The sequence below is a fragment of the Lycium barbarum genome, chromosome 2, assembly GCF_019175385.1.
Source record: "Lycium barbarum isolate Lr01 chromosome 2, ASM1917538v2, whole genome shotgun sequence".
NCBI lineage: Eukaryota > Viridiplantae > Streptophyta > Magnoliopsida > Solanales > Solanaceae > Lycium > Lycium barbarum.
Genome location: NC_083338.1, coordinates 125615417 through 125630853, shown reverse-complemented (window position 1 = coordinate 125630853; position 15437 = coordinate 125615417). Strand labels below are relative to the sequence as shown.

The 15437-nt window shown below is 36.7% G+C and overlaps 1 protein-coding gene across 1 annotated transcript; it reads right to left on the bottom strand.

The window, feature by feature from the left end:
• Positions 1-5376: 5376 nt before the first annotated feature.
• LOC132627104 (protein-tyrosine-phosphatase PTP1-like) lies at positions 5377-13763 on the bottom strand. The gene is made up of 7 exons (XM_060342217.1): positions 13408-13763; positions 11240-11336; positions 11075-11157; positions 10815-10949; positions 6714-6848; positions 5608-5756; positions 5377-5513 (listed from the first exon to the last, which is right to left on the bottom strand). Exons 1-7 carry the CDS (start codon positions 13618-13620, stop codon positions 5504-5506), a joined length of 822 nt encoding a protein of 273 aa, XP_060198200.1. The 5' UTR covers positions 13621-13763; the 3' UTR covers positions 5377-5503.
• Between the last annotated feature and the right edge of the window lie 1674 nt (positions 13764-15437).

Below are 15437 nucleotides of genomic sequence, written 5' to 3'. Positions count from 1 at the left end.
TATTAACTCTCTTATTACTTATGGTGAATATGCTCCTGATACAACCCACGTTCTTCCCCAATTAAGTCTCATTACTTCCTCAAATATAACGTAGTAAAGCAGCAAGCCAATATATACACATCCCTGCAACTACAAATTTTGAATTATGAGAAAAAGGTAATAAAAGAGCAATAAAAAGAGAGTGAGTGTGCACTAAGGTTTTGATGGGTAGGAGGTGTTTGGTAGATCAGATTGCTATTGTTGCAGTGTTGTACTCAGGCTTTCTTCAAGGGCAATACTAGAAGGAGTCATGTTACGTTGTTGCATCTTATAATCTTCTTCAACTGTAAAAGCAGTTATAGAGTCATTACATAAAAGGCACAAGTGGCTATGTTTGGCTGTTGATACATATATTTGCTTATCATTCTGCAAAGGCACCAGATGATATATTTTATTTAACTGCAAGAAAAGTGTGTAAGCAAAAGATTTAATCACTTGACCTCTGTATTATGCTTTTTAGGTGTTTTGTATTGTTTTCTCATGAAATACCCAAAGTTGGATGCTATTACTTTAGGACTGTTACAAATAGTTTACTTTTGTTATTTCCAACAAAATAGCATCACCTTCCAAAATAAAGTAGGATATAGATCAATGGAGGCGATTCTCGATGCTATGATGTTTTATATCACAGTCCGCCTACGGATTATTGTTAATGTTGATAGATGTTCTTTTAAATCTTATGTTCATGATCGGTGGTGACATTCCCTTTTATTTCATATTAGATGGTAGTTCTGCCTGAATTATTAATAGAGTTGTTTGTTTTTCCCTTTTACTTGATGTAATTACACTTTTTAATATTCAACATCCAAAAGTAGAGCACCATTATCTGATCAGTCTAAAGAAAGACTTCAGGCCAAATTAGATATGAGGAAAGGTCGGGTAGAGGCAAATAGGGAATCAGCGGTGGGGCTTCAGGTAGGGCATCGGAACCTGTGGGAGCGCCCCTTGTCTCCCGCTCAAAGTCTCTTGTAAACTGGTCAAGGTCGGTACGGCTACTTCGAGGATTGGTCATTGGGGATCTCTAGAAAGCCCTTTTTCTGAAATTTCTGAGAGGTCAACCAGGGTACGGATGCTTTATTTATCACCAGGTTCCACTCTTGAACATTAGTTTGGAAATCTTCATTCTGCATATCTTCTCGTCATTTGGGTATAAGCTTCTGGGCCTAAATCGATCCCAAATGAAAGAGGTACAGGTTAACCCCGAAATGAGTTGATCGACTGGTTACCCCTTGTAATTGACCCCTAAGCTCGGGGGAAGTTGGGCGATCTGACGGTATTTTTCTTCCACGGACTTTTTCAAGGAATTAACGGTTTGCGCCATCGCAGCAAGCTGCTCGTCCACGTCGGTGGTGTTGGTCATTAGAAAATGAATATTAGATTGTGGATTCAAAAAAAAAAATCATGACCTCATGAATCGCAAATATATTCACCAGTGACCTTTTAAGGCCAGGGAGAAATGGATTTTTAGCCTTTACAATTATTTTTTTTAGTTCTGTAACCCTTGTATAATAGATCTTCATTTTTAACACATAACAGATCTGAAAAAAAATACATAAGAGATCTGAAAAGGTCATTTTCTTTCATTATTGTAAAAGGGCAAGAAATCTCATTTCCTCCCAAGGCCCGGGATTTTATAGCCCTTTATAATTTTTTTTTTTTAATTTTATGGCCTTTTTACAAGAGATTTTTATTTTTTACACATAAGAGATCTCAAAATGGTCATTTTCTTCTATTTAAATTATAAGAAGGTAAGATATCTCATTTCCCCCCTAAGGGCACTTACAATGAGTAGAAGACATATGGTCACTTTAAATTTGAATAGAAGAAAATGACTTTTTTAGATCTATTGTGTTTTAATTTTAAATTTCTTAAGAAGTAAAAATAAAAATCTCTTGTTAAAAAGACAGAAACTAGAAGTAAATTTTTATTAGTCGTATCCAACCTAATTCAAACTTATATTGAGGAAATTATTTTAAAGGGGTCTTTACAAAATGAATAGAAGTATATGACTCTCTGTCTACATGAGCGATTCTGAAATAACACAGAGATGATCTGTTATATTTTGTAGAGGGTCATTTAATCAATTCACCCATATTACTCTATATCTATTTGCCCAAGACAATTGCGCGCACACTTAAGTCCCTTCATCCATCTTTTTATCTACTTTGATTGAAATTTTTCCTGGACTCTAGATTTTCATGAACAATTCTTCTTCTTCACACGTTGTTTTTAGACTTTCAGGGATGTTTTGGTCATTTTTGAAATAATATTGGCGGAGAAAATCGAAGTTTCATCATTATTGAGTTTGAAACTTAAATCTGAATTTTCAACTTGAAGATTTGTTATTTGATTCGAAGTGGATGCTGTAAATGTATTATTTCTAGTACCTTGAGGAAGTTAATATTGAAGTTTAGTCGCAATTGGAGTTGATTTGAAGTGCTTGGGATTGGGTTTTTGAAGCCCACGATTGCTAGGCTTGACACCTCCGCAAGCCCAAAGTACTTCTGTTATGCACATATTATCCAGGAAATGACGCGTGGTGTCTCCAAAAGTGTCTGGTCTTGAACTTTTAATCTTTAAAAAAATTACCTTAACTTGAAAAAATTTATTGGAAAGAACTTCTATTACCTATCAGGCATAGGTTCTAACTTTTTCCTATAAGACAATGGTCAAATTGAGCAGGTTCACTGCTGTGAAATATCATGAACTTATGCCTTATAGATTAAAATAATTTATATCCACAACTTATGCCAAAGCTTTGTCTAGTGAATTTTCTAAAATGAAGGCTATTAAAAAAAAAAAAAAAAAAAAAAAACCTGCCAAGAAATCATGACCACCACTTATGGAGGCCATTTGTGAACTTCACCCCATACTCTCTTAGGGCCCGTTTGACCATGATTTGAAAGGGTCATTTGCACTTTTGTCCCTATTTTGTGCTAGGCTTCAATTTTTGTCCCTCAAGTCAAACAACTTTTTCGGTGTGCATGAGTTTATATTTTCACATCATAATGATATAATATCCGACAAGTTATACCCCGATTCTTATACGGACAATCTCTTCACATCGAGCATGAGTCTTGTCTTGAAAATTTAAAATTAGGGGACATTCTTTGTAAAATATAATCTAATGGTCAAATTTTACATTTAAGAAAACTGAAATCACAAACTTGGAATTGAAATTCTACCTTTTAGTAGGATCTGAGATTTAAAGTCAAAATTTCAAATTGAAGTTTAAGTTTTGTTCAAATATCATAAACAAACACTAATTTCACAAGATAGTCAAATTTAAGCTTCAAATTGAATGGTGAAACGCCTACTTAAATATTTCAGCACACATCATTTCACATCCATATCAATGCTAAATAATCATTATGTAGCAGCTTGACTCTCTGCATAAGGTTACAACATAAGAGTTACAACATATGGCTAGTCTTGAATGGGTGTGTTACACTGCAAACAGTAAAGACCTGAAATATAATTTTCTGGATTTGCAAACATATGTCAACTTCATGATATTCAGTTAGCCAAGGGAAACATCTGCGATCATCATGCAACTTCAATAGTGAATCCAATTGAGTTCTCATCTCGACAGAAATAGCAACAGGTATCTCTTTAACAGCTTGGGATCCCACGCAAAGAGAGCGGGACGAAGCAACTCAAGTAAAGCCAACTGATTTTCTTCTTAAGCATAAACTACTGTTTTATATCTCACTGTGAGCAAGAATTGCTGCTCTTGTTAACTCACTACTGTAAAAAGTTAAGACAACAGATTCAGTGGTTCTTTGTTTGGGACATAACTAGCAAAATATAGAGAATAAATTAGGTTGAAATTTCTGCAATCGAAAAAACAACGCCACGTACTTCTACTTGCTGTAGCAATCAATTGAACTTCAAACAAAGTGAAAATTACCATTACGGACTCTTCTCTCCATTGTCATCTGAAATTAGGTCTTCCAGTTCATCAATAATGGCATCATAGCAGAAAAGGTATTGATCCTGGAACATAATATAGTTAAGATGTCAAGCGTAACAAAAGCTAAACAACTATAAAGGAGAATCACTGAGAATATTAGAACATAATTACAAGTTCATGTTCAAGCCCCCCCGAGGTTGCTGATCTACAGTGGTAGCTTAGGTACAGCACACACTACACTTTTACACTTGTAAGGAAGATGAGTGTAGATGTAGTTTCAACGGGAGAATTAGGAGCATTTTATATCTGAGTTGGGCCTGTCCAACTCATATAGCATTAGGGAGTAAGATATAGGCCCTCTCCCTCATTGTACAGTTTTCACTCATGTTTTTTATAAAATCCCAACCAGACATCCAAATACAAATTTAGAAGTTGGGAGGCTCCCCTAAAAATAAAAAGTGATACAGATACTCGGGGTGAGAAGTACTTAAAATTTTAAAAGAAGATTAATATGGAACATGTTTGTCCTCAGTAGAAATAATTTATGGACCTTTCCCTCTGCAAAAGCTAGGCAGTAAAAAGACCAATATTCTTGTAGTCACAAGTTGTCAGAAATGAAAAGCATAGAAAAGTGCCAAGGTGCGTTGGGGCTTTAAGTGGCTTTAGCAAAGAAAAACAATAAAAGGTCAAAAAAACATCTGTAATGCAAGAAAAATAACTATAATCCAACCAATAATTATTTGGACAAAACACTGAAAACAAAAAACAATAATTAAATTAAGCATACGGAGAAGAAATCATGTCAATCAAGTCCCACAGCCAATTTAAATTTCTGATTTAGATGTAAAATACAGCAAAAGTTTCTAATGACAAATTTTCTTATACTAATTCTTTAAGTCTTATTCCTAATCACTAAAAAGTCGCTCATAATGCATTATTAACAACTAATATCACTTTGCCAACTTTTTGAATTTGTATAGTGCTACCCCTTAAAGACAGGTGATGAGGCGGCTGTGTTGGTGCCTGGATAATTGCACCAAAGCTCCATCTAAGCGAGGCGATGCGTCCAACTTGAGCTTCACCTAGTCTCGGACTTATCACTGATACTCTGGGGGTGTATGGGAAGGGTTGAAACAATAGCTTATCGTTTACAGGTTGTTTAACTAACATGAACTCACTATGTTCTGTACCAGCAATCAGTTAAAGTTTTCAGAAAAAAGCTGCACGTCGTCTGCTACTTTAAAAATCAGAAATTGTTGCTTCTGCATAAGTCTTTTTGATCAAGAAAAACATTTATTTGCTTCTGAAGCAGTAGTCTTATATCAGCAGTAGGGGGTTAATATGAAGCCCAAAAAAAAAAAAAAAAAAGGAAGCATATTAGTAAAATCGAACAGGACAAAAAAATTATTGAGGAGGAGCCGTACCATGGTCTGGACCATCCCAATTCGCTGAGACCTAAAAATGGCTACTGTATTAACGATGTCAAGAGCTGACATATCTCCACCCAGTATTCTCTGGATGGTATTATGGATTGTGCAATATGTTCCAGTCCTACCAATACCTGCACTGTACAAGAGAATGAGGCGTCAGGCTATACAAACAATTAATTATAGAATTTTAAAAGGCACAACTACAGGGATAGTGATCAGACAAACCTGCAGTGTACTACAATTGGTCCAAGACTAAGAGGCACACTGTATGTTCGCTTAAGAATTTCACGAACAGCAAGTGTGTCTCTTGGAACTCCATGGTCAGGCCATTCAGGATACTGAATGTGTAAAACACGCAAAGGCGGTTCTTCTGACTGGCACATAGTAAGAGAAGCACATCAGGTATGTATTCTTATCTTCTTCATAACACAGCAAAAATTCTATTAATAAAGTTGAGTTTATATAGAGATGGCTATTGGTGCTGGAAGTGGAATAGTACAACGTCAACCCCATCGCGTCCAGCTAATATTGAGATACTGGACTGGGTCTTACAACGGAGAGAGGAACCAAATTTGAAGGAATGAGTATAACCAATCCCACCAGCACATCTACCTCATACTTAATATACGTAAATTAATATATGTAAACTATGAAGGCATACACATATCAATATTAAAGATAATAACCTTAATCTAATTGGCAGGATTGACCAGGAAACCTTAAATCAAATCTACTTAGCGTTTTACTAAAACTTATATAGCATTGATCTTTGATGCATCGTGTTTACATGTGCTGCAGGGGCAACCCTTCTAATATTCATTCTCAATTCAGACATTGGCTTCTTAATCTTTGTAAAATAAGACTTTAAATAATTAAGCTAGATAAAAAGCACTATAAATTACAACTTCTTATAATTAAAAATAGGCTGAACCCATCGGGAGACACCTAAAATTGGCACGATCTTTCACTTAGACACCTCAACTAAGACTTGTACCATTTAGACACTTGAAGTAGAGCCCGACTGTGCCATTTAGACACTTTTCGCTAACTTGGCAACTTGTGTGATTTTCACACAAAACAGGTGCGTGGAAAGCCCAAAAAACAGATTTTTCATTTTTCTCTTTCTTTTTATTTCTGGAAAGCCAACTCTGGGTATACAAACAGTTCCGAAATTAAGTGTGAAATTGTCAAGTTCAAACATCCTCCATCACGGATATTGGTTAAAAGATCATCTTAAGCTGGTCCCAAACTCAACGCTCAACAAGAAGACAAGATCTTTTCATTCATGTTTATTTCTGGTACCATACAAGGGCTGACAACAACTTACTAACCTCAATATAGTTCACCTCCAGAGTTCGCAATACTAAGGAGGTATCGCTCGACGTGATATATTTTGTCACAATACATATATTGCCAAATGTTCTAGGTCCATCTTCTGCCTGAAAGTAATCCCCACACTTCACCGTCTGCATTTGTATTCATCAAAGGAGAAGGTAAATAATAAAACTGCCAAAATTGAATATAGGCCAATAGGAATCACTTATATTTCAAGTGGGAACTCACTAGAGCAACAACAACAACAACAACAAGCCCAGTATAATCCCACTATGTGGGGTCTGGGGAGGGTAGAGTGTACGCAGACCTAACCCCCACCTTGAAAGGTAGGGCGGCTGTTTCCGAAAGACCCTCGGCTCAAGAGAGGAGAGAAAGAAAGACAAGATAAGACGAGACAAAAGGTTAGATATGCTCAAGCGTATCGAAAACAATATGAAAGCAAGGAATAACAAAGCAAGAAAGTCATGGTAAAAGGAGAATTAACTGCTATAAATAACTATGAAAATGAAAACAATGAAGGTAAATAAGTCATTATAAACCAACAGATACTCGCAGAAATCAAGAGACAAGGAACTATACAACAACATAACTACCCTCAAGGGAGGATAAACGCGACTACCTACTATCCTTCTACCCTAATATGAGTCCTCCATACCCTCCTATCTAAGGTCATGTCCTCCGTAAGCAGGAAATGCGCCATGTCCTGTCTAATCACTTCCCCCCAATACTTCTTCGGCCTACCTCTACCTCTTCTGAAGCCATCACTGGCCAACCTCTCGCACCTCCGCACTGGGGCATTTTCATCTCTCCGCATCACATGCCCAAACCATCTCAGCCTCGCTTCCCGCATCTTGTCTTCCACTGAGGCTATTCCAACCTTGTCTCGGATGACTTCATTCCTAATCCTATCACTCCTAGTGTGCCCACACATCCATCGCAACATTCTCATTTCCGCCACTTTCATCTTCTGAACATGAGATTTCTTGACTGGCCAACACTCCGCCCCATACAACATAGCTGGTCTAACCACCACTTTGTAGAACTTGCCTTTAAGTTTCGGTGGCACCTTCTTGTCACACAACACTCTAGAGGCAAGCCTCCATTTCATCCATCCTGCACCAATACGATGTGTGACGTCATCATCAATCTCCCCATTTCCTTGTATAATAGACCCAAGATACTTGAAACTATCTTTCTTCTGTATGACCTGGGTGCCAAGCTTCACTTCCACGTCAGCCTCATGTACTATATCACTGAACTTGCACTCCAAGTACTCTGTCTTGGTCCTACTCAACTTGAACCCTTTAGACTCCAGAGTTTGTCTCCAAACCTCCAGCTTAGCGTTAACCCCGCTGCGAGACTCGTCAATCAGGACTATGTCATCTGCAAATAACATACACCATGGCACCTCACCTTGAATTTGCCGCGTCAATCCATCGATCACCAAGGAGAATAAAAATGGGCTAAGAGCTGATCCCTGATGCAGCCCCATCACCACTGGGAAGTGCTCTGAGTCTCCTCCCAAAGTCCTTACCCTGGTCTTGGCCCCATCATACATGTCCTTGATCACCCTAATGTACGCCACAGGTACACCTCTAGCCTCCAAGCATCTCCATAGAACCTCTCTCGGCACTTTGTCGTATGCTTTTTCTAGGTCGATGAATACCATGTGCAAGTCCCTCTTCCTCTCCCTGTATTGCTCCACCAGTCTCCGTACAAGATGGGAACTCACTAGAGCAAAAAGCTTAAATAGACACAGCAGTTAACAAGTCTTAAAACTGACAAAAGGAAGGAATAGCAGTTCTGATACTCGTCAAAAAGTTATAGACTCAGGATAAAGGTCATGCAGCTAGAATACATCTTTCTACTTTTTCATTGCTTCCATTTATCTGGTAAAATTTGGAAATGCAAATTGTGACAACAACATACAACAACAACAACAACAACAACCCAGTGAAATCCCACAACGTGGGGTCTGGGGAGGGTAGAGTGTACGCAGACCTTACTCCTACCAAGGTAGGATGGCTGTTTCCGAGAGACCCTCGACTCAATAAAAACATAAAAAGAGGTCAGATACGGCTAAGAGATTCAAAGCGATATGGAAATGAAGTAACGCAAGCGACACAGATAACATAGAATAATCAAAGCACAGGAAATAACAGATAATAGCATAATAGCATAAATTAGAGCACAAGAAATTATACTACGATAATGCGACTATTAATAAGGCAGGGTAATGAGACTATCTACTAGCCTTCTACCCTAATATGGGTCCTCCAAACCCTCCTATCTAAGGTCATGTCCTCGGTAAGCTGTAACTGCGCCATGTCGTGTCTAATTACCTCTCCCCAATACTTCTTTGGCCTACCCCTACCTCGTCTGAAACCATCCATGGCCAACCTCTCACACCTCCGCACTGGGGCATCCGTGTCTCTCCTCTTCACATGCCCAAACCATCTCAATCTCGCTTCTCGCATCTTGTCTTCCACCGAGGCCACTCCCACCTTGTCCCGAATATCCTCATTCCTAATCCTGTCACTCCTGGTGTGGCCACACATCCATCTCAACATTCTCATCTCAGCAACTTTCATCTTTTGAACGTGAGAAACCTTAACTGGCCAACACAATTGTGACAACAACATATGAAGCATAAATCACAAATTCAGAAAGGCAACAAGGGTTTCCATTTTTCAACATCAGACTTCTCTAATTCCTCCAAAAATCAAATGACTCAGCGGTTTGGTAAACCTGGAAGCCCTAGCCCACAAAATCCTTAGACAGCACTATTGTATTAGAAGAAGTACAAAGTCTTTGAAGCCTAGGGGTGTTTCTAAGATGCTCTTGAAATATAAAATGAAATCCAAGACAAACATAGATGCAGAAAAAATGATGTCCCAACAGAATGAATAGGAGACTCCTTTGCTTAAAGAGACAAAACTCTAATTTAAACCATTTGTCTGGAATTCTAATTCTATATAAATTCAAAATATGGAGACCGTCTAGTAGATTTTACTTTTATCTTTAATTTTCATAATATTGGCCTGAGATAAGTTTAAATGAAAAATATATATAGAGAACTTCTAGTACATTTTACTTTTTTTTTAAAAAAAAAAATGTATAATATTGAACTGAGATGAAAATGGAGAAACATGATCGGTGAGGATTCATATTGCCGACCCCTAATTTGTTTGGGACTGAGGCGTTGCTATTGTTATCGTTGTGACTTGAATACTAATTTGATTCCTACACCCGCAAATGCTAATTCTTCTAGCAACCATTGCTCTCTCCAAGCTATATTTTCATCTCTAAATCACAAACTTGTCAATGCGTAATGCCCATTAAGATTACTCAATATCTACTTAGACTACTCAATCAAAGCCCAATCTCATTCATATTTGAAGAAAGAGGCATAGGTGTATGGTAACAAGAGATGTTTAAATAATTAAGTATTTAGCAAAGTACAAACTTTAAACCCATGACACCCTTATTGACGTCGGAACCAAAAAGGAATGACAAAGAACACATAAAATTGAGGACGCTAATTAGTAATACCAACATTATGGTGTCTTTTAGTAACTCGAGATTAGGAGCACTGATGGAGGAACAAAAGGAACATCTTTTTATGATAACCGAGAAATTTCTTATGTCCATTGGCACACAGTTCGCAACTCGTTGAATAATGGGTCCACCCTCTACCCTTCCCCATTTAAATACCACCCTTTGTCTGCAGCAGTTCGATCACATTATGTGCGCCTAACCCACACATCACTTGTAGCACCCCTGCTAAACCAAAGCTCCGTGGGCGAATGTATGAAAGGTATATAATAAATGTTTGCTCTTCAGCCTTTCCATGCTCTTCTTCCCCACTTCTATCTTAAGATAAAAGGACAATACTCGACAAAGATCCATTTGCAATTATTTTACGGCATCAAAATGCCAGGTCTGCTTCACAGAGAAGGATACAACTTAAGAAATTGAAAAGGTAAAAGCGTAGGTTATTTCTTCTGTAAAGAAAATTAGAGATCAAACTATTGCCATAAAATGTGAACTTACTTTGGTTGCAAAACAACTATACCTTAGTCTAAACAGTTGAATACCTTGTAATTGTCAACCAATCGGGTAAGCATCACAATCACAGGACAGCGATGCTGGATTACCATTTCCCAGAAGTCTTCATAGGTGTGTGCTAGTGGACCTTGTGTTGCAATAAACCGACACACCCCTTCAGATATCTTCAACCAAAAGGAGCAGTATAAGAGGTCAGAAGCAGATTTGTGTTGTAACTCAATATTGTATGCTAAGCGAGTAGGTGAAGTGGTTTTTTAAATAATTCCAAGTGAAGGATGTAGGAATCCACCGATATAAAGCTTGCGTTGATATATCCCCTAGCTGACGGTCTGTAGTCTTTACATGGGTCCACAACAACCCGGTTATTGTCAACTGAGAGCAATGAAGTACAATTATTTCGAAATATGATACAATTTAAAATCAAAGAAAACAAACAGACAACTGATTGGCATACATGGGATAACATCAGTATAACGATTCTTGCTGATGTTTGTGCTGTCCATAGCCACCAAGCATCTACTCTTCATTTCTGAAGCTTTCAACCTATTTTCCTGAACCAAAGGAGCTTGAATTTAGCATGGCAACGAATGGAGGAGATTAACATCAGAGGAGGATAACGAAATATCAGGGAGACAAAAGACAACAATAGACTAAGAATTTCTCCAGATTTAAAGAACATGTTTGATACAAATCGGATAGATGAATCTTTTTTCTTTAAAAAAGATCTTGTACTTTATTGTATCGAAATCCTTTCTAAGCAGAACGGCCATTCAAAGCATCATAAAATGAGATAACGACCATTCAAAACATCATAAAATGAGATACTTTCTGTATCTGGAACTATTAAAGTTGTCCCGGAAAGAAAATTCAATAGGTCTTCACGCCGTTTTACCTCAAAATATACTCCTAGCTTTTTTGTTTCAAGACTTTTATTTTATTTCATTTGTGTGTACAAAATCTAAGCAAGTAGTTAACATGAGCTGATAACGTGCGCTTACTAGGAATTCCTTGTTAGACCAACAATTGCAATGGTTCCGGGACATGGTCTTTCACACTCTCCATTGACTGGGTACGAAGTTTAAGAAAAAAATGAATAAGTCATTTCTTTAAGAGTAAAATTGACATTTTAAAGTTATTGGTTCAAACATGTGAACAAGAGATGAGCAGATGCCCCGGTGCGGAGGTGTGAGAGGTTAGCTATAGATGGATTCAGGAGAGGTAGAGGTAGACTGAAGAAGTATTGAGGAGAGGTGATTAGACAGGACATGGAGCAGTTGCAACTTACCGAGGACATGACCATACATAGGAGTTTGCGGAGGACAAGGATTAGGGTAGAAGTCTAGCAGGGGAATGGCGCGTTATTTCGCATATTCTTCTTTCCTAGCAGTGTTTTAAAAGGCGAGGGCGTAAGGCGGGGCGTTTTACATACGCCTCGACGAGGCGTAAGCCCCATGGGTATTTAATTTTTAGTATTTCTTAAAATAATATAATTACAATAAATATTTTTAAATAGGTAAAATTACATAAAAAAATAAAAGAAAACTGTAAATAAATGATATATATATGTGTGTGTGTGTGTGTGAGCGCGCGCGCGCTTGATCCTCACAAAAAAATGATCAAAGCAATCCATTATACACCGCTTATAACTTGTAATTATATATAACATAATTTTACAAGTATAAACAATACAATGAAATAAAAGCTATTATGAAATGCAAAACAATTCTAACATTTTAACTTTCAAACACGAAAAAAAACACAGTTTCTTAAAACACTATTACTATCATACTATTCATTTTATCTCCCTATAAGCAAATAATCAATAAAATTTATCAATATTACAATTAAAACATAACTTCTTCATGAACAAAAAGTAAAATTATATGATAATTCTGATACATAGGACTTATGACCAATGACAAGTGAAAATGTACAATTCCGCTATGTGTTTTTTTTTAAAAAATTAAGTGATATTCACCCTCACGACGTTCTCAAATAGTAAATATCCAATACTACGACTTGTTATATGAGTTACACCCAATCTTCTATTTCTATAGATGAAAAACTATTAAGTATCATTATTTTGTTAAACAATTATGAGGGTGAATGATTTTAATTAAGGAATTTAAAATATAATTTGTGTAAGAACTGTTAGGCGAGCCCTGGGCGTTAGGCGTGTTTAGGGCGTACGGTTGGGCGCTTAGGGCGTAAGCCTCATAGGAACTAAGCCCCGCACGTTAGCCCCAGGGCGTTTTGCCACTGCCCTGCCCCGAGGCGAGCCCCGGGGCGAGTCCTGACACTGCCTTTTAAAACAATGTTTCCTAGTAGTCATAGTATTTTTTAATTTTTTTTTTCTTCTTTTTTCCCTTTTGATTTCTGTTATTATTTACTCTCTTTTGTGCTTTGCTTAGCATACTGTTGTGTTGCTGTCACTATTTCCCTTCCTATTTGTGCTATATTCTGAGCCAAGGGTCTATCGGAAACAGCCTCTCTACCTCTATCTAAGGTTTTCAGACCCCACTTGTGGGATGACTGGGTATGTTGTTACTAAATACCAAAAGTGTCAGTTGTTTGTGTACGGACTAAAAAGGAAAGACTTTCAGAGAAAAGAAAAAGGAAAACCTGCAAAGTGGAGAACTCAGAGGCAATTTGATCTGGAGAGTGAGACCTTTTGTCCTTAAAGGCATTTAATGCTTCCAAACAGTAACTACGCTGATCAGGCGACAGTACTATCCTCTGCGGAACCAAATCAACAGAGGAATCGTAAGGTCTATTGGCAGTGCCACGTGGCGGTGGTCCCGTGGAAGTGACGGAGGGATTACCGGCGGCAGTCATCGCCGATCTCCGGCTCCGACTCCGAACTGATACCGCGCTACCCGTGGCTCCCACTTTTTTATTTTTCCTTTTTTGAGTCTTAGGAGTGCACCTGCTGCTGCTGCTGTCCCGCCAGGGAAATGATTTTATAATACTCCCTCCGTATCACTTCATATTTAAAATTTGTAATTTAAAATAAACTGACACATTTGTGTCGCTATTTATTAAGGAAAAAAAGAAATATTTTAAAGTTAATGGTTTCTATTTTAGAATGACATTCTTTTTTTTTTTTTTTGATAGACTAAAAAAAATTAATGTGGAAACCATAATACATCATTTAACATGTACTGATAAGATAAAGAGTTAATCGCATTAAACACTCTTATAATATGATTTTAACATATTTTTTATATTTTAAAATAAAACAATTTTATTTTCTATACTATGAAAATCTTACACTTACACCCTTATAAATAATTATGTTCATAGTAAAGTATATTAAAAGATGAATTAAAATTATAATTTTTTTTTTTTTGCTTACTTTTGTGAAACTTTAAAAATAACATAAATATTTTTGTTTCATGTCTTTGATTAATAAATAAAATAAGTATTTCTTGAAATATATATCTTCCGAAACTCTTAATAATTGGTGTATGTCATTAAGTAATTTATGAATTTACGTAGCAGCACAAGATATTTTTTTATGGAAGGAAGAAAATAGAAATTTGTAGTGTCTCTTCTCCTGATTTTTTCTTTTTATGTAATCTAAGGGTTAAAGAGGAAGAAAATAGAAATGTGTCTAGGAATTTGTGGACCATGTCAAGCGAAAACGTAAGTGACAATTGAAGGATCAATGATATAACTAATAATTTAAACAAATGAACCACATTCATTGTCATTGTTCTTTTGTAGCCAATTGATAGCTTAAGCAAGTGAAATGGTCGGGGCTTGAAGTATGGAGATTTTTATATATATGGTTATCATTATCGTCTTTTCTTTATCTCTAAGGTCAGATTAATCATTATTTGTCAATTCTTTTTCGTGTACTTTGGTTCACGAAATATATCAATATTGAAACCTTTGTGAACCACTTTATTAATTTTATGTTTTTTGATTATTTTTTAAATCATTGAAACAAAGGTAGCTTTTCTCTTTCTTTTTTCGCTGGAAACAAATTCTAAAATGTAAACGGATGAGTTGAAATTAAAGCTGCAAATAGTTAAACAACCCAAAAATTAATCAAGGTGTAAGGAACTCAAATCCAATATAACAGTAGCCAACTTCTCAACTATATTAATAAGACTAAAGTTCTATTCCAATTCAATAACTCAAATGGTAAAAGCCCCAAAGGAACATACAAAATTGAAAGTAAGAATAGGGATCAATAGACCGAAGAAGGGAGATGAGAAGATACACATACTGAAGGGAGATGAGGAGAAACAGACTCTTGACTCAACAATACGCATAAAAACTACCCGTTCTAATCTATCTCTTTATAAACAATTTGCCAATTGGGCCTGGATCCCATATTGTTGCACCTCATTTTTACCAGAGGCTAAACAAAGCACAACTTATGGAGCTCTGAAAATAATTAATTATGTACAGAGTCGCCACCTAGCATTTAAGGTATACTAGGGTACCTATAAACTATTAATATATGCAGCTTAACATGATCTACGAAAATAAGTGAGATTCTAGATAAGGGTTCAAATTATTCCGAAGGGAAAGTGTTAGGCATCCTTCAGAATCCACAAATGTGGTTACCGGCTGGACCAATTTAACTATACGAGGAATGTGTAAAAAGACTTGATTATTATTTACAAAAAATTAATAAAATT